The sequence below is a fragment of the Trachemys scripta genome, chromosome 3, assembly GCF_013100865.1.
Source record: "Trachemys scripta elegans isolate TJP31775 chromosome 3, CAS_Tse_1.0, whole genome shotgun sequence".
Classification (NCBI taxonomy): Eukaryota; Metazoa; Chordata; order Testudines; family Emydidae; genus Trachemys; species Trachemys scripta.
Genome location: NC_048300.1, coordinates 140416758 through 140442081, shown reverse-complemented (window position 1 = coordinate 140442081; position 25324 = coordinate 140416758). Strand labels below are relative to the sequence as shown.

The 25324-nt window shown below is 38.4% G+C and overlaps 1 protein-coding gene across 1 annotated transcript in view; it reads right to left on the bottom strand.

The window, feature by feature from the left end:
- The window catches only part of SNAP91 (synaptosome associated protein 91), a gene marked incomplete in the record, with an annotated part of 150514 nt that overhangs the window by 7728 nt on the left and 117462 nt on the right, over nt 1-25324 (bottom strand). Inside the window, 11 exon segments of the mRNA XM_034766114.1 lie at nt 2502-2525; nt 3076-3187; nt 4783-4813; nt 7883-8023; nt 9358-9495; nt 16207-16290; nt 17353-17436; nt 17975-18046; nt 18204-18281; nt 18507-18764; nt 19380-19487. Of these exon segments, the coding sequence (XP_034622005.1) occupies nt 2502-2525; nt 3076-3187; nt 4783-4813; nt 7883-8023; nt 9358-9495; nt 16207-16290; nt 17353-17436; nt 17975-18046; nt 18204-18281; nt 18507-18764; nt 19380-19487 (1130 nt within the window).

Here is a 25324-nt window from a genome sequence, read left to right as displayed (position 1 = left end):
ACTAGAAAATGACTGCAAGGGAAATCTTCTGTACAGAACTGCAACAATACTTCCTATTTATCTTCTTCCCACCCGATACTTTTCAAATATGTTAAGGGCTGTTATAAAGAGGATAGTGATCAATTGTTCTCAATGTCCACTGAAGGTAGGACAAGAAGTAACGGGCTTAAATCTGCAGCAAGGGAGATTTAGGTCATATATTAGGAAACTTTCTAACAATAAGGATAGATAAGTGCTTGAACAGGATTTCAAGGGAGGTTGTGGAATCCCTATCATTGGGCATTTAAGAACAAGTTAGGCAAACACTTGTGAGGGATGGTTTAACTATACTTGGCCTTGCCTCAGCATGGAGGATGAACTAGGTAACCTCTTAAGGTACCTTCTAGCCCACATTTCTATGATGCTACATTAGCACCCTTGATTGGTTGTTGCTCCAAACAAAATGAATTATGAAGACCTTTTAGAACATGTCACACATAATACATCTGGGATTGTTTATCTTGATCCAAGATGAGCAACACAGCAACCTACAGATCCTGGTCAATTAATTACTGTGATGCATTAATGTATGTCTGTATGTGTGTCTATCAGTCTGCAAACTCCATTTTCTTTTGTGTACACCATTTTGATTATGAATAGTGCTGCACCTTCACTTTTGCCTTTTAGCCTCTATATCTGACTGAAAGACCCAAGAGATATTGGCACAAAATCTGTGTGCCCATTGGTGGAGAGCTTACCATGGAGAGCTTTTAAGAGTCATTATTATTAACCTAGATGGTCTTCCATTCAAATGGATACATCCTAGAGCAATGAGCAGGCTGCAGATCAAGGGAGTTAGAGTCCCTAGTTTGGGGACCAAACAACAAATCACCTGACAAGGGACCTGAAGACAAGGGACTTGGGGGGAAGAGGGCATTTGCCTGATATAGAGGGCTAAAACTTTATAAGAACAAGTACTGCTCTTAGCAGGGGCTCTCTCATAAACCAGGACAAAAAGGTATGGCTGGGCAGGAAGAAAGGAGGGGCCTGAAATTCTGAAAGGACTCATGAAAACCCAAAGGGTTCTCAGGGTGGTGAGGACCGGGGAAGGAGGGATTTGCATGCAGCTGTTATTTTCCACAGATCTTTACCCATTGTGCTTGGTCTACGAGTAAAATGTAACTTGTTTAGAAATTCCTTTGTAAGGTCTGAGTGTTACTTGCTCTAACTGCTGTAACACTTGCTTTAACTGTCACTGAATCCCTAAAGGGTGAAACAGTAATCTAGTTTCAGTTGAACTCTGCAGAACGTCAAGAATTACTGGGGATGCTTGGGAGAGCTATCACTAGCTTCAGGGCCAAGGCAGTTGGACTGTTGCATATCTTCTCAGGAAGGTGTGTGTGTGCGCGCACACGCGTGCTAACAGACTTCCAAAGAGTGAAAAAAACGCTTTTTAAAAGCCACCACTGCCTTTGAAGTATCCTCCTACAACGGTCCAAAGTATAAGTTTGGCAAATATTTTTACTAAGCCAGGCTTTTGAATGAACATCAATACGAATACAGGTAGTCTGTCTAAAGACTAGGACCTTTAGATAAGTTTTGATGACTAATTTTTGTCTTTTACTGTTATTGTGCAGTGCCATAGGTACCCTCCATTATAGGCACTAGACAACATATAGTAATAATTTAACTTCTTGAATATTTAAAGAAAGTTAAACAATCCTAGAACTATTAAAGTTCACATAAACAGTAGGAATGGACTTTAATTTTTAAAACAATAGCAGCAATAAGAATCATGTAGCTAATATTACCATGTGAATTTAATACTCTCAAAAAGTGTCAGATTGATGCCCTGGACAGAGCCAAAGCATAAACAGCATAAGCAGCAGTTGTTAAAGCTTCAATATTGCTCTGCCAATGTATCCCAATACTGACCTGAAGGGACTTTAAGGGTTTCAATCTCCATAGTCATTTCTAGGTCACTGGTATCCTTGTTGGCAAAGTTTTAATTTTTTTTTTTTACTGGCTTTAGATATCAGCGAACTATGAACTCTACCAAAGCCACCCAATCTATTTCATAGAGACCAGTGAATTCCTATCAGATGGCAACTACTTTCAGTTACAACCAGTCTAGTCTGGGTTTGAATGAGTGACTAGAAGTGCAGTTCCACATCTCATTATAAATCTCCAGATGCATCCAGGTCCTCAGTTTTTTCAATATCGCTGGGAACAAGGATACCCTGAAACAACTGTTTTTAACTTGACTTCCATAAAATAACTTATTACCAAGTTGTTTCTCATGAATGTACTACAAAGGCTAGTGGATTAAGTATCTGGTCACAATGACATACTCTCAGGCATATAAGAACAGCTACATTAATATATTAGTGACTATTTCCATCTAACTTTAAGCCAGCTGTAAGAACTGTAGTGCAGGCAAAGAGCAGTTAGTATTTTCAAGTTTAGTTGCAAAGGGTTTTTTTAAGTAGAATTAGTAGAACTTTACAATGAAATTCACTTACATAATAGAATATTGCCCAACCTTTCTGGTAAGAAAAAAAAGTTGAAATAATAACTAATTCATTGATCAAAATTCCATACCCACATTAAATGGAAGCTGAAACAAAGATTGCAAAACATGTCCCCCCCTGCATGAAACATTTTGCTCATAAATTACTAAAAGAAAATACCACACCCTATTGTCTTGGAAATGATTGACCTCAGATCCTGAGCAGGTGTAGGTCAGTGTCATTCAAATGACATCAATTCCACGATGCTAATTTACATCAGCTAAGGATCTGGCCCAAAGACATTGGTAGTCTCAAATCAAAATTTTCCATCATTAGTCACATTGTCATAGAAGATACCACAGTATTTCTCTACATTTAGAGACAATTAAAGTATCTCCGATATTACAACATGTCTAACAGTTAGCTAATGTTGACTAATAGTCACAGTCGTACACACACCGTCCCCCAGAAAACACAGGGAAGAACACCAGTTTATGTACCCAATAGTAATAATTTGTTCCTATTTCATCATCACTTGAGTGGGTGCTGGACATGAAGTCTTAAGACTAATTACTGAACTACATACCAAGGGACCAGTTGGAGGAACACCAGTTGACCATGTTGCAGGTGCTACTTTTGGTTGCCAGTTAGCTCCTCCCGTTAACTTCTTTTCTCCAGCATTCCACTGAAGGTCTCCCCTAATAGGGATTCAAATGCAGAAGCAGAGATATAAAAGAATAAAGCTGTACACTGAATGTTAAAACTAAGCACTCTGAATGTATGTACATTAATTTACATAAATACTAAACAAAGCTAGCACGCGCATTAGTTTTTGTTATAGGCAACTGAGAAATCCTGAATGCATTTAGTGTGCATAGGTTGTGAATAAATTATCTCCAATCTCAGTAGTGGTCATTAGCTATGGCAACTAAATTGCCAAGCTTATGATAGTCTATATTAAAAGATGAAAACAGAATTAATGGTGAAAGCTTTTAAATCTCATTACCAATGAGTAATTAGCAATATGGGAGAAGGCAAAAACATTGTTTAGTGCTAAATTCACATTCACCTGTATGGTATTATAATCTACAGGGGAGGATACAATTTATATCAAGGCAAAAAGTGAGGGATTGGCACTGCATATTCAACTGTTGATAAAGGCATTTCACAGTTAAGAATCTTGTTCAGAAAGCTGCAGCAGAAGACAAGGATGGCTTTTCCCTTCAGAACAGTCAAGTTGTAGGATACAAGATCTATAAAAAACATTCATAGAAAAAAGGAGGAATATTTTCACCCCTTCTAGATGCAGAACAACTATTAGTAAGGGGTAGTCCAAAATTAAATGTTTTAACAAAAAAATGCAGGGAAAAAAAAAAAAAAAAAAAAAAACAGGATTTGAGGCACATGACAAACCAGTAGCACTTCAAACCTGGACAGTGTTGGAATTCTCCACCTTCCAACCCCAAACTAGTAAAAACGGTAAAACTCAAAGTGAAGATTTTAAGAGAGACATGGCTCTACAGATGTAAGGCTTGTTTGATGGGACAAGTGGGAAAGAATCCATTGGAAACTTGGGGTGAAATCCTGACCCCACTGAAGTCAACTTGAATTTTGCTTCAATGGAGGCCAGGACTGCACCTTTTGTCAGTAAATTGGGACTGATTTTGTTTTAGAGTCTAACTAAGAAAGTGGGAAAACCAGCTAAGCTAGGAACAACAAAACAAAACAAAAAAAAACACCCTCCCGCCCCAAAACCCAACAAGGCGGAAAAGATCCAAGCAATGATTAAAGTAATTTTACATTCTCCTTTTCTCAAAGAAAGAAGACCTTAGCCAAAATACCATGGATTTTCCCCCTCTTAGTTCAGTCTAAGGAGAGGTTGTGAACCAGCTCAGTAGTCAGTGGAGTCAAGCCAATCACAGAAAATGTATCTAAATATAAAGGTCAACAAAAAGATAAAAGGGACTGTATAAACTTGGACACTACATCAGTTTCAAAACGATATATTTCATGTAGTTTAAGAACCTAAACTTGTCTCTAGTTACCCTGCCATTGTTGTGGTTTTACAAACTCATTTTTTTATTTCTTTAAAAGTATATCTCCCTATTAGTGTGGAAACCAATAGACTGTGCCAGAAAGATAGTGAAACTGACTACGTTCAAAGTGCTGTCAAATACACCCAACAAAATGGGAAAAAAGTTCTCTGATCTTTCACTTTTATTAATCTTATGTGTTACAAGGACCAGCATTTTTAAACAATAAAAAAAATAAACACCCAAAATTCAGAACTTACTTTTTTGATATGGTGCCAGAAATTCCAAGATCTGAAAATCAGAAATGAAATTAGGATAACAGAGTTACTTGTTTATAAAATTAAGTGAAGGATTCTGTCAAATGCTTTTAATGTAACAACATCTGTGCACCTGCACAAAACTGATCCAATAGCACAGGTCTAGGAATAGTACTCATTTTTTCTAAAAGCCCTCTAAATAATGAAAGTTAAAAATCTGAAGCTCACCACTTTCAATGATTTCCTTATGACAAACTTGTTCTTCCAAGAACTTACATTTCTTTAACATACAAAAAAAAAATTAAGAGGACTGAAGAGCCAATCTCGTTTCCTTGACTGTGTATTTATGTATGTGTGCAAAATAAAACGTAAATATAGTTATGGATCCAAGTGGCAAGTTGTGTTTATCTTTTATGTCATACTTGTGAGAAGTTCCAGCCACCTGGGTGTAGGTGTGAAAACAAGTTGGTCTTTAACAGTATCCTTTCAAATTTTAAATATATTTTTGCATTGCACTGCTAGGCTAGGACTTATGTGCGCATCAACTGGCTCTCTAAGTTTGTAAGGAACAGAGTTAAGTGGACTTAAATTTAAAAGGTTTTGGAATCCCAGCGATTGAGAATTTTTTAAAAATAATATTTTCCTTCTCCTACATCACCAGTAGAGATCCTACAGGTGTATCCCCACTGCCCACAGATACACAGAAGTAACGGAGGATGGAATTCCATTTACAAGCTATCGTGCATAGAAGAAAAGAAGCCGGCTTTGTTCTTGTTGATCAGTTAACTGTTTTTAGGGCTGACAGAAAAAAAAATCTGTTTGTAAAGCAAGTACATATTAGAGGATGTCATTGAGAAACATGAAACAGTGCAATTTCTATGGTCTTTTTTCAGACTGCAACCACATTTTAAATATGGTTACCAGGGCCGGCTCCAGGGTTTTGGCCGCCCCAAGCAGCCAAAACAAAAACAAAAACAAAACAAAAAAAAAACAAACACAAAAAAAGCCGCGATCGCAATCTGCGGCGGCAATTCGGCGGGAGGTCCTTCGCTCCGAGCTGGAGTGAGGGACCGTCCGCCGAATTGCCCCGAATACCTGGACCTGCCGCCCCTCTCCCAAGCGGCCGCCCCAAGCACCTGCTTGAGAAGCTGGTGCCTGGAGCTGGCCCTGATGGTTACCCCTTGGCCCAAGCAGTTGGCCAGTATTCACGGCCTTGTTGGGTTGTTTCCATTAGGAGAAGAGATTGATTATACAAATTTGGGGGTGGTTTGTGTGTGTGTGTATTTTTGTTTATTTACAAAGAAAATACAAAGTCCTGTTTCCCTGAAAAAGTATAAATAGTTTTCTTGCTCAGAAATCAAAGTCTGCCTTTTCAGTGAGCACTCTGCCCAAAATAAACTCTTCCTCCCAGGGCCATGCACTGCTGCATCTCCTGTTGTCTGCTGATTTTCTCCTTGATATTTGTTTCCTTTCCCACAGGGACACTGCTGCAACCAACCAAAGGTGCAGTCCTTACATGTGTAATCAGAGAAAACTCTTAAATCACATGGCTTTGCCTCTGCTCAGGCCTCACCATGCTGGCCTGTGCCTTGGGTGGTGGCTTCTATTGTTTCAGCTATCACTAAGCCGCCACTGACTTTTACCAGATCTGATTGATGGCTGTTAGTAACCGCTTCAGCTTACTGTACACTTCTAGAATGGCAAGTGCTATTTTTCCCATCTGTACTCTAGTCTGTTTCAAGTATCTAAGCTTGAAAACCTGTTTTCAAGAGACAAATTTGTAAGTGTCCCTTAGATTATAGAACAGACCAATTTAGTGTGCTTGAAAACAGAAGCTCTATGATGTGGATCAAACTTTGACATGAGACCAGGAACTTCCATTCTCTGAAAACCTAAGCACCTTGGCCTCCTACAGAGAAGGACTATAACATAATCCAATGAATCACAGAATATCAGGGTTGGAAGGGACCTCAGGAGATCATCTAGTCCAACCCCCTGCTCAAAGCAGGACCAATCCCTAGATTTGCCCCAGATCCCTAAATGGCCACTGTAGTAAGTGAAGGCAATGTAGTAAGTAAAGGCCTAGTGAAGGCCCAGTAGGAGGCCTGAACCAAAACTAAAGTAATGGTCAAGGCTTTGCTAGCATAGAAAGCAAAGTTAAGCTGTGAGCAAAAGGCAGGCCCTGCTCACAGAAGTTGGCAAGGAAAGGGCTGATGTTGCAGAAATACATATTCATTTAGCATAGTTATAGTATAAACATGGTACCAAGACATACCATACCGGAACATTCCACAGATAACATGGAACAGACCGACCCATCCCAATGACAGGGGCAAAAGGGTAAAATGATAGATAGAGATGTTTTGATCGAACCAACAGGTACAAGGTGCGAGGCGGCCCCTTACTGCATAGAGGGGTTGTACCTTGTTACGTAGAGGGGTTGCACCTCAATACGTCAGGAGTGATGTGTAACTTGTTTGTACTGGTGTATAAGAATGTGTCCCTGGGGTGGTGTCTTTGTCCGGCCACGGGGGCAGTGGAAAGTCCCGCCACTGAGCCGGGTCCTTGCCAAGAGGCACTTTTCTCGTAGTATGCCCTGATTGAGGCTCAGAAACCTACAGGGAACTGCAATTGTGTCCGAGATTGCAATAAACCTGGCCGAGGTGCCTTTGTATCTTAGTAGACTCTGTGGTTATTGGGGATTCTCGTCGGGTCTGCTGTGTCAGCTATCTGCGCAGAGCTGGGGCAGCACACAGAGGGAACACACGCACGCAGCCGAGTGATATCAACAGGAGAAAGCAGAAGCACCACACCGGTAGCCTCTCACAACAGCCACCTCAAGGATTGAACTCACAACCCTGGGTTTAGCAGGCCAATGCTCAAACCCCTGAGCTATCCCTCCCTCCCTTTTTTGACATTTCAAAAGGTATCTATGGCTGCCACAGAGAGGCAGGACTTTTGTGCGGTGCTGCAGACTGAGCTAAAGTACAAATGATAGCTATATTTATGTACTCAAAAACAATTACCAATAAGTTGAATGAGTTGAGTAGTTAAGATCATAAGTCACTTAAAAAACAACAACAACAGTAGTTGGGTGACTTACTGCCTACTAAATTTGCGAGAGATGAATCAAGATCACTTCCAAGGCCTTTGCTTGCTGCTGAAGCTGTAGCAGCTGAAGCTGCTACAGACTGACCAGATGGAATCATAGTTGGCATAAGAAGATCACCTAAACCATCAAACACTAGAATTTAAAGGAGACAGTAGATTAGGATAGTAACTTTTACTGTAATATTCCTTTAAGTAACACCACTGCATAGAACCTTTAGTATTACTCAACAAATGATCATAGCACAGACAATCACTACACTGGTATTACCAATATGTAATTTCACATGAAAGAATGCCGACACGGCATGCATGGTATTTTACTAACACACTGAAATGTAGAATTACCCTGAAATAAAAATATACTAATGAAGACTTGAACAATACATGCCTAAATGGTTGCAAATGCATCCTTAAACCTGGTAAACTTAAAAATCCCAGAACATTGCCTCTCCACGTATACACGTTTGCAAAGGGGTTTAGAAAAGCTATGTCAAAAAATTTTTTTATAGACGTACAAGTTACTGTAGTAGGAGAGCCAGGAAGACAAAGGATTTTAAAATGGTTTTAACCAATAACAGGTTTCTCGAACATATCAATTAAAGGGATCAACAGGGATATAACTGGTACTTTTCATCCACACTGACAGATCTAACTTCCCCAGAGCAGATGTGCGCTTCAGGAGTCAGGTTTACATATCATAACTCAAACTGCTTCTCTGTTGCCTGGTTAGCCCACTATTATTTTTAGTAACCTATATTACTTTATTTCACCACAGTAAATATTCTGATCCACATCTGATGTGCATGCTAATGTTATTTCAACAGGCAAGTGTAGCATATTATGCACTGGCAAGCAACTAAAATAATCAAGCAGCAGTACTACTCAGATTTCTCTCTTACTCATTTAGTTGCAGAACTCACCAATCGTAAATTTGTAGCAAGGACCCAGCATGGAAAGTGTAGAATGGAAGAGATACAAACAAAATGACAGCAGTGATGAAAAGTTAAGCTTTATGTCAAGCAAAGAACACTATCTTGATCTCAGTTTTGTGTAACCCTGGGTGCCATGCAAACTTAAGGGCTTCAGCAACAGCAGCAAGATCACATGCCTATACACTGAATATACAGTGCAAAGTGTTTGTGTTTTTCCTCTGATAACTCCTAACAGTCATGCAGAGAAGCACGTGCAAAGAGATGACATCACACTTCTACTTGGTTTCTGCTTAAAAATTGAGAAAAGGTAACGGGAACAAGGAAAGATTTCCTAGAATTATCCACACTGCTGGTGAATGCTTATGGTACTAACTGGTATTTTCTCTTTCAATTGAATAAGTGATGGGAAACACCGATACCCATGAGAATTATTTTTATATCCTTTGTATTAAGAGCAGTAATAATTGTATCATTTATGTTACTGTTGAATGAACACATTTGTTCTGAAGATACACAAGGGAAACCCTTCCCTCACCTGATGGATCAAATGAGCTGCCACCAGTTGATGGTGATGTTCCAAAAGCTGCTTCAAAGTTGGGCTGTAATAAGGTGGCTTGAGCTGGAGTAACTGGTGATGGTGATGGAGAGGGAGCAATGAAAGAACCTCCAAAGCCTTTTAAAAAAAAAAAGTTACATTAAACAAGATCAGATGCACCCAGATGGAATCACAAAATAAAAGCCTTGACATACTTACTGTTCTTAAAGCCATAACATAATAGTTGCTCTATCATTATGCTTTCTGATATTGGATAATAAGCATCTCTTGATGTAATGCAAAGTATTCTAATAAAAATCACTCTAAAACCAGCTAAAGGAAGATATACTGTAACTGACAAGTTCTGGGTTGCAAAAATCGTAAGATTGCATTGTAAACCTAATTTGTAACTTCACCCACAAATGAAATGCAGTCACCTCTGGGATAGAGCACAGCAGTTTAATAGCACATTCAGTGCACAATGTAAGATAAATATTAAATACGCCTTACTCAATTATAATGATAGGGGTAATCTATGTAGGCAGAATGCAGTTACTGGGATTTGGTCAGGACACTGGGGTTAGCTCTTAAGGAAAGTGTACCATGAGTTGTTTAATGACCCTGACTTGAATAGCCAGGAATGCCAACAGTACCTCTTAATCTCATATTAATTAAATACTGACTGCATATTGATTCACCAACCAAGCAAATGAATCACCATCACTACTTCCTACAGCACATGGGACTCCTTTGCACCTCTCTCAATTGCTTATCTAACCTGACCCTCAATTTCATTGATGTCTATTAATGGTACCACTTTCCTTTACATGTCTGGGCTTTTAAGTTGTCTCCAACTATAATTTTAGATTTTTGAAGTACTATAAAATATTGTAAATAAGAAAAATATGATTTTAGAGATTCATTTCTACAGCATTTTTCCCACCGACTCCTTGATTTAAATTTTCCTCTTGTTAAAAAACATTAAATGTTTTCCCTGAAAAATTGAAATAAAAGCAATAATCCACCACATTTCTCTCTAAAAATAGTTCTGTGCCAATGTAACATGAGTTGAGTAGTTCTGTCTGCCAGCAAGATATGGATTGATAGTTATGGCTTGTTTTTCAGAGGTGTGAAACACCCAAAAATCTCAATGAAATTAACAGAAGCTGCAGGTGCTTAGCAACTTTGGGAGACCAACCAGTGTAGATTTTAGTCACAAGGTCCATTTTCAAGTAGAATAGTCAGCAACGTACAATACTGGATTTTCTTGTTGCACTAATTTCAGGTTGTCAGGATTCTGGTTGCATTGGTTGAGGACACAGCATATATTAGGGTTTAGTGATGCCACAAAGAATGAAAATCAGAACCTTGAAGTCATCTTGTGAAAAGAGTGAAGGAGGAACTGACTTAACTGTTAAGATTTGTAGTGTACACATTATGCTAAATGCTTAAAGATACCAAATCTATTAACATTTTTAAAACAAACAACAACAACAACAACACATGGCAACTGATGTACTTTAGGGAGATTATGGCAGATCAAACACTGACATTTTATCCACTTGCAAATTGTAATATGTACCTTCAAATGTCAGACTACTGTCATAAGGAAGAAGACAGCCAGACCTGTATGTTTGGAGAACACTGGACAAGTTAACTACCTTCAATTTAAATAATTAATACTTCTTAAAAAGTGTTAAAATTTAGGAAGTTAAAAAAACCTCACCAAAAGTTATTGTAAAACAGTAATATACATTATGTTTCTCATAGCAGTTTAACCCCAAATCAAACTTTTGCCCCAAGCTTTTGAAGAAGCACATCACGTTCCCAAAGAATACTTCATTAGCCCACTATTCTAGGAATAGTAGCTTTGGAACGATCCTGACACCATTTTCTAGAATATGAATGCACTAATAGATTACTGAGAAGTGATACAGTAATGTTGATTAACCGCAATCAGCCACTCTCAGCAATCATGTGATACTGGTAACCGAAAAACATAACCTGGCAGGAGTCATGCCTTTCTAAAAGATCCCGATGAGTCACAATGGGTAGCTACTTCTCCTTCCCAAGGATTTGGGTAAGAATGGTGACAAAGTCAAACCCTACTTGCAACTACGCCTAGTAGATGCATAACAGCATAATTTGAATTAAACTGAAACAGGTGCAGAGAAGGGCTACTAGGATGATCAGGCGAATGGAGAGCCTATCTTACGAGAGGAGACTAAAAGAGCTTAGCTTGTTTAACCTAGAAAAACCAAGGCTGAGAAGGGATGAGACTTCTCTCTATGAATACATCAGAAAGATATACACCAGAGAGGGAGGAAGAGTTATTTAAGCTGAAGAACAATATTGGCACAAGAACAAATGGGTATAAATAGCCCAATAATAAATTTAGGCTGGAAAATAGAAGAATGTTTCTAATCAGAGGAGTGAGGTTTTGGACCAACCTTACGACAGGAATTGTGAGGGCAAATGACCTAACTAGTTTTAAGATGGAGCCTGACAAATTTATGACCGGGACTACATGATGAGGTTATCTGTGATAGCAGGAGACTGGACTCTTTGACCCACAAGGTCCCTTCCAGACTATGGTGCAACAAGGATTATCATGCCAGCAGCATGATGTTCCAAGTGTTTTTCCAACCACAGAAGACACTATATTCCAGTTATCTCCAGATAAAGAGGAGCTGGTACATGGCATAACAGCCTGCCTGTTCAAAGCATATCTAGGAAAGACTGAATCAATGCTAGTTGGATAAGGAACACCACTATTTCATCCTTGATGAAGGCCCCTGATTTCTAGTAATTAAAACAGCTGCAGTCTTGGTTATGCTAGACTCACTGACCGTGGACACCTGGTTAATTAGTGTCCTTCCATCTCAAGTTAGACTGACAATTCCTGGACAGAGCCGAGAGTGACCAGTCCACAGAAGTTAGAGAATTGCAATTAACGTGATCTAGAGCTGCCAAATGCTCTATCTGGGGCCCTGATAAGGTAATTAGGAACTAGACAATTAAGTAGCCCATATAAATGGCTAAAGAAAGAATATCACTTTTCCAGAACCTGAACTGACTTCCCTTTGTTAGCAGATCCACTTGAGGGTTCTGCTAGGACAAAGACTTGAATTACCCCCATTATCTCAAACTGCCTCTTTTTCAAGGGACCCATACCAGCTGCAGTCATTGGACTCACTAAGATTTAGAGCCCAGACAAAATTATGAGGGAGATGAGCTGCCTTTACAGCATCCCATAGGCTCTCAAACATTGTCCTGAAGGAAACATGTCAACTTCAGATCCCCCTGCACTTTCACTAAAACATTCAAAAACCTTGAGGACAAGCCTTCAAGAACTATGATAAATCAAGAGGATTTTAAATTTAGAATTGGATTATGCTGCAGGTTATACATCTGCCATTATCTGAGGCAAACAAATGCTTAGCAATATGCTGTTATGGTTTAACAGAGCTTTTGTATCTGCCAAATTGTTATTCAAACCCCACTGGTATCCATTTTGGATTTAAAACGTAGAAGCTCTGTAAGCAGGAAAAAAAATAGTAAGTGAGGCTGTTGGAATTTTACCTTTCTTCACAGACATGTCAACATGTGGATCCAGAAACATTGAAAGAATAAAGCTTAAAGGCAGGATCACATACCTCAATGCAGGGTAGGATGGGCAACTGTGGGTCTGATGAATTCTAACTAAGCCTCAGTTATCCCCAAAACAGGTTCACGTCCTCCATCCTTTATACACTGAAGTGTTGATTTAATACAAACTTCACCAATTTTTTCAAACCCCCCCCCCACCAATACAAAGGAAAACTGAATATATTTTGAAGACTCCAATTACTAATGAGTATGCAAAATATTCAAGGAATTTCTATATTCCTAAATAGACCACATTTTCATGCTAAAATTGCATTTTTGGGAGTAAAATTGCTTTCAGCCTGAATACACAAGATTGTGATTTGATTTTTTCAAACAGATTAACACTTTCCAAAATTTCACCACATGGAGACTGGTGAAAATCGGTTGCTAAATTTGCTTTAACATTTTCTGCAATTTTACATATTCCTACAAGTAACCAACACTGTTCTCATTCATGAAATTGGCTACAGATACTCCTATAAAATTGTCATTTAAGAAACTTAGCAAAAAGAGAGACTCTAAATTAGAAGGCAAGGACTGTCTTTATTGATGGCTCCTGGTTTATCCACATACCCAGCTTCAAGCAGCTGTTTTGGAACCAGTATATGTAATCATTTCTGGAACAGGCACTTACTTTCTTGTCATGCAACAAAGTTTTTCATGCATATGTTTAGATGCTGTTGGGAGATGTGTTCTCCTTTGGATTTACCCCAAAAGAAACTCAGCACTTGCAAAATAAAAATGGTCATTCCTATCTTTTAGAGGATAGCTTCCCTATTTAAGGACTTATTGTGTGAACGGGACCATATAAGAATGTGGATGAGGAAAAAAACCTAATCCATATTGACCAGCTGAGAAAGATTTAAGCCACCTTACTTTAAAGATGACAGTATGCAAATATTTAAGGGACAAATATTCCTTAACAAATAGGGCCAAATAGTTCATAAGTGCTGGAACAGTTTTTATAGCTGGGAGTGCTGAAAGCGATTCAACAAAACTCAAAACCTTGTACATACAATGGAAACCACTTCAAACGAGGGAGTGCTGCTGTACCCCAAGCACCCATGAAGTAGTTACCTGAAAGGTAGCAAGGAAAGATTTTCACTTTAATTCTGAATTAAGAGCCCATATATATGAGAGGGATTTAAAAAGGGAGTACAGTATTAGAAAAGCAGCAACACGTTCAATCTGCTAACTCAAGGGAGAAGAGATAACATCTTTAGTTACTGGACTTGCCAAATTCATTTTCTAGATGAACCAAAGTCACAGTGAGTTAGTGACTATTCTTTGGCCATTTAGAAATATATAAATGTATTTCCTGAAACTAGAGGAAAACTGGCTAGGAACTTTTTCCACCACTAATTTAGTGGCCTTTTTGGTTTGGTGTAGAACAGTTAGCTTGTGTTATCTGAGCCAGTATATGCCATCACATCAGGTTTGGTAGCATAAAAAGGTAATACTTCCAAGTTGGTCATTGCCTAATGTAAGTCAATAAAAAGGGTACTGCTCATGAAGTTGGTACATGGTAAACACCAAAGAAGAAAGCCAAATACTTAGTGGTGGAAGAAGGAGGCTGTAAACATGGATATTTCTGGTTGATGTGCATTTATTTTTACTGGAAGAAGAGCAAAAAAAGAGTGTCATACTTGTCCCCCAGAAGGAGTAGTGTGTTACATGTACACTTGGCAATGAAGCTTCAAGGAATCAGACTGACATGAGGCAGTCATCTTAAACTTGAAAATCAGCACAACATCCTCAGTTTTGATTTGGTGCCATACTCAGCACAGTTCAGGTTTTTACAATCCCTTCTGATATGAAGAGTGACAAACACTTTGAATGCTGCGGGTGTTATGCTGCTCCTTTGTAATAGCATCCTTTGTCCCAGTTCTTCTTACCGAGGAATACTATGAGTTTACTTTCCACACAGTTTGGATCAATTAAATCAGAAGAAAATAACTTTTCATCCTACTTTCCATGGAACATCTAAAAACTAAAATTATGCACTGATATTGCAGCCATCACTTAGAAGTGACCTTAATTTATTAGCTATAATCTGCAGCACAAGTAGTACAGTAGGACCACTTTGATCAGTAACCCCAAACTGTGCAATGTTAAGGTATTCTAATATAATTCAAGTAGAGATGCCTTTGCAGTAACAGATTTAAATTCAAATGAGTTTATATTGTTTGATTTAACAGAAGCATAGCAGTACCACATAATAGTTGTGAGGTTCTGATCACCTCACTAAATCTTCAGTTTATATTAATTTTGAGAGCTGCTCATTTAGATATTTTCATTGTTTAAGATATTTGTATCACGTTTGACCTTATCCTGATGATGCACGGTTTGGATTCTTTTTTCCTCAATGCAAAGTTTTTGGACAGAACTTTATTAAGTCTAGTACAGTACTGAACATATTTAGTCCAATAGATCATTCTCCCAAAACTGCTAACAGCAGTTATCCTCTGCTTCTCAGTTAGCCAAAATGTAAAATGGGGTAAGTGATGTTTGCAAGGATTAGTTAACATACCTTCAGAGCTTTGAAAATAACATTATCTGAATATTGTCAGAAATTAAATAAACTACAAATGGTGATACTTCCATTTGTTAAAGAACGCTTGTACAGCTGCGAAGATACAGGACAAGTGTTTAGCATGGAGAGGTTTGTTTAATAACACTGACAAGCAGTTATACCCCAAAGTTATCAAAATTGTAACTAGTCTAGAGCAAGTTTACTTCTATATAATCAACTCTTGTTTCCTGGAACTAAAGTTATCCTGTTTACTTGCATAGCAACACAAATATGCATGGGACCGTACAATAGATATAATACCTATTTCCAACCTTGAAGTAAAACCTAAAGGAAGAACCAACAGGAGGAGATTAGGAGAAATAAGGAGAGGGAAGTAGGGTTAGGAAAAGGGAAGAATAAGAGGATGAGAACAATATGATCATGCAGTCTCTTAGGAGGTGATGTGCCATGAAAGTAGTAAGATGTTATACAAAGCTTTATTTAAGCTACTTAAGAATGTTTAATACTATGAAATCTTTGCTGCTGTCCAACAACATTTATAGTTTACTTCACTGCAAAATGAAGGTTCATTTTGAAATAAAATAGGAGTGTGACCTAAAAAAAAAAATCCAAAAAACCACTCTTCCACAATGAAGTACATAAATTTTATTTAAATTTGTATTTATTACCAGCCAGTAAGTCTGCAGAAGCTGAGGAACTAGAAGCTGTCTGGGTTGCAGGTTGGGGTTCAGAAGCACTACTTCCAAAAGCATCTACAGGGTAAATTCCACAATGCAGCAAGAAAGGCAAAAAAAAGTTTAACATAAATACTCTGATTCATCATTACTATGTAAAGAATGCATGAATAGCAGTAGTATGACAACTTAATTCACCAGGTAGAATTACAGAATGAGGAGCAAACATGTTTGGGAACCTCAGACAGAATTGCAGAAAAAGTGGTTTTGATTGCATATAGTCAAGGTGGAGAAATAAGGCAATAAGCCAACACTTTTTAAAAAAAGATTTTCATATGGGAAATACAAGTGATTTTTTTTGACCAACACTTCACCTGTGAGGCTTGTAAAACTAGTGGGTTTTTCCAATAGGAGACCCCAACTATATTTACAGTGTTATTTTTGACTTGAGTTAAGCCATTTACACAGATCCACATAATGGATTAAATAAAAGGCAATGATAACTCCAGCTAAAAGTATATAGAGCTGAAAGTGCTCTTTAACAACTTACAAGCCTGTCATTTTAGTTGACTGTTTCACTGAAGTTTAGAAATAGCTTCATAATACATGAAATAAATTCTGTGGTGTTGGCATATACAGATAAAGTCTTATAAAAGCTAAGAGTTGGCTATGCCTATCCTAACTTCCACCATTTCAGATCAATTCGATATAATCTAGTAGAATTCACATTTACCGATTTGTTTTAGTTTATATACCAATTCCAGCTGCTTACAGAAGTTAAGCTGCTCAGAGAAACATCAACAGAAGATGAAAAGATACAGCTACATATAATGTATTTTGAGTGAAAACTCAAATACTTGATCAAGAAAGATAACCCATGCACTGAATATAGATGATAGAATGGTAAATACAATGAGGATGGATGATGTAATAGAAGTGTTGCAACCATTTATTTGCAGTTTAAGTTTTATTGAGTTTTTGGATAGGAAGACTTCAATACATACAAAGCTGTTCAGCTGCAACACTGCATAAGCTAAATTGTGAAAAGAGGAAATTGCAACTGCCAACATGAAAACAGCGTAAATGTATTTGAAATGAAGTGATTTAACTTGCAAGTGGTGAGGAAGGAGAAATACCCACCACCAAATAGGTCAATCACACCTGAAGAATCCACTTTTGCTGGAGAGGCAACGGGTAGAGGAGATGGTGCTGCAAATGCATCCACTGCAGTAGGCATATGACAGATAATATTTAGTATCAGCAAGTTAATAGCAATGATAACTAAATATTTTGAAATCCACACTTAGACTCCACCAGTTAGCACCACAGGACTTGTACATTAGTTGAGATACCAATCTACAACACTGCAATCAGAAAGTATGTGAAGTTTTGCATATATTAGTTTTTTAAAACCCCGTTTATGATTAAGACAGCTTTGTTGTGCACAGTGTAGCACTTATTTTCTGAAAAATTAAGGCTAAACATACATGTCATCTACTTCCAGTATAGATAACTTCAGTGGAGCTGGCAAACTGAACGTTAGCTGACACTAAATCTGAAGTTTTATTTTTAAGACATGTTTGTCTATTGGGACCATTAGAAAATATTCTTCAGGAATAACATGCATCACAATTTATCATTGAAACATTTGAGGTATTATAGATTGAGAATCCCCTTTCAAATCCCTAAGTATGAATCAATCATTTATTTTTACTTGGGAAAAGACTGAAAATCTGTAGTGTCCTGTGAAACAAGCACTCACCAGATAAGAGATCAGCAGTGAGAGAAGTCTCAGGCACAGGAGAAGTTCCATGTGGTGGAGATGAAAAAGCATCTTCCAGAAGTAAAAGAAAAACCAAGAAGTAGTAAGTACTGTGTTTAAATCAAAGTCAGCTTATGCTGTAACAGTGTCAAATGAGAGGACATTTAAGGGAAAAACAAACAAACAAAAAAACCCACTACATTGTGGGAAAGGATCTTTTTCTCTTTACCTGTACCAAACAGGTCTATGTTAGGAGTAGCATCTGGTTTAGGCGCTGCGGGAGCATCAGGAGCAGACTCAAATAAATCTAAGACCAAGAATATACATGTCTAACTCATTTTGGAAGACAGGACTGAAAGCAGTAACTTTTCAGTTTTGCACATCGTATTTGGAGAATTTTAAAAGACTGGCTCTTTGTCTGTAAAGAACCTTTTAATATACAGTATACATGCAATAATGATAGTGAATGCTGTACATTTATTTGACAAACCAGAGTTCAATCCACCAGAATCAAAGACTTAAAAACAATTACCACCAAAGATATCTAGAGCAGGAGGAGCGGAAGTGGTGGTAGTGGTGGTGGCAGATGTGGTGGCTGTGGTGGTAGTGGTTGTTGCTGTAGCAGCAGTAGCAGTGGCAGCAGTGGCAGCTGGAGAAGGAGTAGTTGCGGGAGCTGGAGTAGCTGCACTAGTAGGGGTAACTACAGGAACACTGGTCTCAGTTGGCTTCATAGCAAAGAGGTCCAGCTCGGGAGCAGCCTCTGCACTACCTTCAGATGGGGCAAAGGGGTCTTGTAAAAAGGAAAGCGGAGAATATATACATATAGGATCAGTAAGGGAGGAAATTAGCAAAAAATCAAGCATAACTATGGGTAACATACATACACACACAGCAGATACACACAATGACTAGGCTATTGACTTCTCTGTAACATCTATCCTACTGATCTGGGAAAGCTATGCAGCGGTTTTTCTAAAATAAAGTATTTTATAAAGGTGGAAAGTTTGGGGAATTGAACGCAAAGTTTTTTTTTTTTTTTTTTTGAAAGGTTGGTTTGGCAAGATTGAAATGCAGCAGATGAAGATAACGGAAGAAAACAGGTTAGGCTCCAAAACATTAACAGGATATTAAACTTGTTGCTGCTTACAACACTCAGCATTGTCAAAATTATTCAGTAGTGCTACTGAATAAATGTACGGAGAAAGGATACCGGCTTTGACAGAAGACACATGCAGTTATGTGAAGAATGCTCTTCTGTTTCAAAGTTCTATGCTTTTGATCAACTACAATGAATACTATGTACTGAGGGGAAAAAAAGATTGACGGATAATTTCAGAAAAAAAACCACACTGCCATGTAGTTTAATACTACAACACACACACGAGACTAATGACATAAAACCCACCATTTCCTGAACATGCATCAAGTGCTGCTGCTACAGGGGTTGGGGTAGCTGGTGCTGCTGCCCCTTCAGGTGCCGCAGGGGCTTCTCCAGGAGAAGCTGCAAAGGCATCTTGAGTGCAGTTTTTTAAAACAGAAATTAAAAGGATAAAGAGAAGAAAAATATAGTAAAAGAACCAAGTTAAATTGCATAGGAAGATTCCCTTATACAACATGAATTTTTATTAGTATTTTTACTGATGCAAGATAAAGCATGCATCAAATTCTCAATCTCCCCGCCCCCAACCCCATTCAAATGTATTTATTTTAAATGAGACTACACATTAATACTTTGAGGTGGTAGGCAAGATGCATATTAACATGTTAAAGGCAACAGGATTCTTATTGTATAAGGGTTCTGAGCAGCATGTTTATGTAACATGAGAAGTTAACTAAAGCATGTAAAAAGTTTGGCAGTAAACTGATGCCAATTAAGATATTAAACATTCATGTTCAGTCAAATAACCTCAATGTATGTCTGAACAATAATTTATCTAGCATGTAACTTTTAGTTTCCTGAATATTCTGAGGAGCTAAAAGCTTGTGCTGTGAACTAGAATTTGCAGTTCTCTTATTGTACTACTGGCAGCATTTTATTGACTAGAATTTGTGAATCCCATTTATAGCGAAACCTCATTTGTGAGATACCGGTCAGTTATGTGGATATCCTGAGAAGTGGAATTTTAATTACGTATTGTAAAAAAACAGACCAGTGAATGGAAATTCAATCATTCTTTGTGATTAACCATAATAGTTTAAAATATTTCTAATTCCTGAAAGGTGCTGCACTAAAACTTTAGCAGTTGAAATTTTTTTTTGTAGCCTAGTCTTATAAAACATCCCAGGAACTGTAGTGTTTTCCCATGAGTATTGATACTCACTGGGCTACCCAGATGGAAACACTCCTTTGCACTTTTCTATAACCCATCTATTTCTCCATATATTGCAGCTCAGCAGTCTAAATTCAGCCTTTATCCATGTATCCATTTGATAATGTAACTTTTAAAATTAGTCTTATAATTTTGCATGTCAATGTTCATTAAATCAATAAGGCCCTCTAAAATAATTTGTTAGAAAACATTAGCAGGTCTTGAGCATTTGCATGAGAGGATTCACTATAAAAAGGGTTTCACAGACCTTCAGACAAATTAACCAACTTTCTAAAAAAAATCAAGAACTCTAAAAATAATAAATAATAATAATAATTATTATTATATGTTCGCTCATCTTACTTTTGACAGCGTAAGAAAGTTCATCTTAACATACGGTGTAGTAAAAGACAGCAAACCATCTAATTTTATATCAGTGTTCCCTTGAGACTAAATATGTAAAAATTGACCCAAACATTAAATTCGGGTGATAGTTGAGCAATAGTTTTTTGCTTTTTTAATCAAGTGCTAACATTATAGCATTTTAAGCTTTGAAACCATTATAGTAATACATTCCCAGCATTATACAACTAGGCCTGAGTTGGGTAAGTTAGGGTACATCTACACTACAGGGGGGAGTCAATTTAAGATACGCAAATTCAGCTACGTGAATAGCGTAGCTGAATTCGACGTATCGCAGCCAACTTACCCCGCTGTGAGGACGGCGGCAAAATCGACTTCTGCGGCTTTCTGTCGGCGGCGCTTACTCCCACCTCCGCTGGTGGAGTAAGAGCGCCGATTTGGGGATCGATTGTCGTGTCCCGATGGGACGCGATAAATCGATCCCCGAGAGGTCGATTTCTACCCGCCGATTCAGGCGGGTAGTGTAGACCTAGCCTTAGGCACATAATGTTAAGTCTTACTACCACATCTAGTGTTTACTATCATGGAGTAGTCCTAAAGCGACAATTCATTGGGACTACCCACATAAGCAATCAGCGCACAGTAGCAATTGCATTATCAGGTCCTAAAGTGTGGTGTACAACACATTCAGCTATCTAAAGCATTTTTAAGTCCTAAATGTTCAATGTTGCTCAGGAGATAGAAAGGAATGAGGAAAAAATAGTTAACTGCAAAGTTCCTGTTAGAAAGGAATGCTGCAACCGCATTGCCAAGCCAGCATGAGAAAGCTTTACATGCTGTAACACGTTTCAATTTGAATGAAAATGCCCATTTTAAAAACAAATTTTATGCCAACTACTCTTAAAAAAAAAAAAAAAAAAAAAAAAAAGCTCAAGACGACATGCATCTGAACTTCAGCAAAACTAGATGAAAGCTGATATTTTAATTCTATCAGACCAAATAAAAAGCGAGAACTAAGAGCAAGAGGAAAAAGTGCCTGCCAATAAGCAGTTTCTCATTATTGCATTAGAAATTTAAATGCATTTAATTTACAAGAATTCACAATGGCAAAACTGAATGGCAGTTGTTCAAACAGTAAAACGTATAATCAGTCAAAAATTCTCTACATTATTGCAGAAATACTACACACTGGCACATGATTTAGAAGAATGGGGAAATCTGATCAGTTTAACAAAGAATTGGACTAAAAGTTTTTTTAATTTGGGTACTTCCAACTATAATTGCTTTTGAAGGTCTGTATGTTAGTGACTTTTTGCCTACATCACCAGCTTCTGAGTCAGTGGAGAGTTTCATCTGGAATACAATCTCTGGTATTATTCCTGGAGAGATAAACACTTCCAATGTACTATATAAAGTAGACTGATACTGTGGAATACTTTCAGTAAATACTGGTTTTAGATAACTTTGTTCTGATAATATAGTGTATTACATTAAGAAAATAAAAAAACCCTCGTGGGATTGCAAGAAAGCCCATCAGGATTACTTGGAATAATAATTAGTTATGCGCTGAGACCATGTAAGCAAGGGCACAAAAGCTTATTCATATTAAGATGTAAAACACCATCTCTGAAACGTAACAGCTAAAGAACTCCAGCAGGGTTAACACTTCCCCTGCCTCCTCCAGGACACCCCCCTCCCCCCCAAATACTCATAAAAGGGGAGTGGCAGGCTCGGAGTATGGCAAATAAATGTTTTCAGTTCTGGTTTCATACTTAGTTGGGACCTACAATAGGTTTTCAACTTGTAATCAGAACTCTAGCTAGCTATACTATGATTTTCATAACTTTCTAAAGTGCTCAGACTATCTACTATACAAAGACTTACAATAGTGAACTAATATTCAAATGGCGCTACAATCCTAACAGTTTCTGAAAGTTTTTGGTTGATCAGAATAAGCCACAAAGGATGCCCTTAAAAGCTTGTGAGACTAAAATAAACTTACCTTAGCAGCAGTCCCCATAATATATGATTTACCTTAAGTATTTCAGCATAAGATTTTAAAACAAAAATAAACCCGCACAAGTTTTGCTACAAACTTTGAAAAGCATGTCAAGTCAAGTCATGAAAAAACTGTACTGCACATACAGTTAGAATTATAATGGAAATATTCACAAGCCTAGCTTAATTTTCAATATATTGCATATGCTATGTACTTTTCAAATTTCATTCATCTTGGATTATAAAGTAGTCTAGTTATTTTCTCCTTCTAATCCCATAGTACTGGCACAATACTGCTGTCTCTGAATTTATTATGTAAAATTTAAGATTAATGACATTTCTACTCAATTTTTTTACACTCCCACTTTAAAAGAAATAATCACAAAATCAAAGTTTTGGTTCTATAGACTAATGTAAAATAAATGGGTACATGATCCCTGGTTAGGTCTGGAATGAGAAAAATAACTGCATTACTTAAAAGAACACACTAAATCTGTATGAAACATACATTTTTGAAACCCTTAAATTAAGAGTACACAATTTGTGACTATTGAGATACTGTTAACATCTACATAAAGTTAGATGTGCATATTGCTTTAGGAAAAATTCTGTGTTTTCAATACAACACATCTTTCTTCTCTTGAGCTCTGCAGGAAGACAATTATGCTTCCTTACTTAGAGACCATTGAAAAATATTTTGTCTACAAATTCATAATTGCAGACTGTGCATGCCATGTTATGTGGCCATATGGCCCATAAATGACAAAATATTTCATACATGCACTGAGACTTGCTGGATAGGGTTGCCAACCCTCCTGGATTGGCCAGGAGTCTACCGGAATCGGCACCAATCTCCTAGTGGCTATTGAAAGCAATCCAGGAGATTTTAATAGCTGCTAAAAGCCTGGTTGCCAGCACAGCAGAGCTAAGGCAGGCTCCCTACCTGCTCTGGCTCTGCGTGGCTCCTGGAAGCAACCAGCATGTCTGACTCCTAGGCACAGGGGAGATCAGGGGATCTCTGCGCGCTGCCCCTGCCTCGTGCACCAACTCCACAGCTCCCATTGGCCGGGAATCAATGGTACCTGCATGTGGAGCCACCTGGCCACCCTGAGCCTAGGAGCCGGACATCCCCGTTGCTTCCAAGAGCTGCCCAAGGTAAGCATAGCCTGGTCAGACCCCACACCCCAACTCCCTGCCCCTTATCCCCGCAGCACCCAAACTCTCTCCCAGAGCCAGCACCCCAAACACCCTCCTGTACTCCAACCCCTGCCTCAGCCTGGTGAAAGTGAGTGAGGGTGGGGGAAGAGTGAGTGATGGAGGAAGGGGGGATGGAATGAGCAGGGGTTTGGGCCTTGGAGCAGAGGCAGGACAAGAATGTTCAGAATTCTACTATTAGAAAGTTGGCAACCATAGTACTGAAGCACAATTCTCTTATGAACTCACTGTCAAACAACTCCACTCTACTAAACAAAAGTCAGTGATGAAAGGGTGGAAGATCAGAAAATGAATCTGCACATAAAACTACTTTTAAATGCCAGTAACTCTGCTTTCTTCATGTAATCTCTCAGCATAGATCACTATGCCACCTCACCAAAACTCAAAACGCTAAGAAATATTAAAAAATAAGCAACATCAGTAGCTCATAAACCCAAGAAATGTTCATTAAAGCATTATCAGAGCTACAGCTAGTGAAGAACATTTAAATCAGCATTATTTTGATACAAACTGTTGACAAGTGAATTGGAACAGTCTGTAAGAAGGATATTCAACAATATTATCTCAGAAGATTCTTGGTAAGTTTCTTTTCTGTTATATTAGAGAATGGGGAAAGTCATGTAATTTTCATCCCTCAATTAAAAAACCAAAACACAACCAGTTACTCATGCATTTTTAAAAGCAGTAGCCTTAGTGAAGCAACTTTGCTTCAAGTTTCTTGTCCCTTAACCAGCCCCAAAGGGGACAAAAAAATTGAAGGACAGAAGAAAATAAGAGCTGGAAGTGTTGGCCTAAGGGATTAGTGAGGGGAAACTGAGATTTCAGCTATAGATCACTGGGCTGTGTTTGACCCAGATCAGTAGTAATCAAAAGTTACTAACTAATAGTCATTTGGTGCCTTTCGCAGAAGGTTTTAATCTGAGTCTGGTGCTTAGCAGATACATCTTTACTATACAAGAGTCATTTAAACTTATGTTTCTTGTGGGCAGCTTCAAGAGAAAGGCAAAGACCAATAGATCCTGGAGGAGACTAAACCAGGGATTCTCAGACTTCATTGCACTGCGACCCCCTTGTGACAACAAAAATTACCACAGAACCCCAGAAGTGGGGACTGAAGCCTGAGCCCATCCAAGCTCCACGAACCGGGGGAAGGGAGAGAAAACACAAAGCTAAAGCCCCACTGCCCCAGACTAGGGGACCAAAGCAGAAGCCCAAGGGCTTCACAGCCCCAGGCAGGGAGCCTATAACCTTAGCCCCACCGCCCAGGGCTGAAGCCCTCAGGCTTGGGCTTTGGCTCCGGCTCCAGGCCCCGGCAAGTCTAAGCCAGCCCTGGCAACCCCATTAAAATGGCATTGCGACCCACTCTGGGATCCCGATCCACAGTTTGAGAACCACTGGGCTAAACTATCCTTTCATCCCTATGTCTAATGGTACATCAGGTCAAAGCACATTAGTAGGCAGGTGT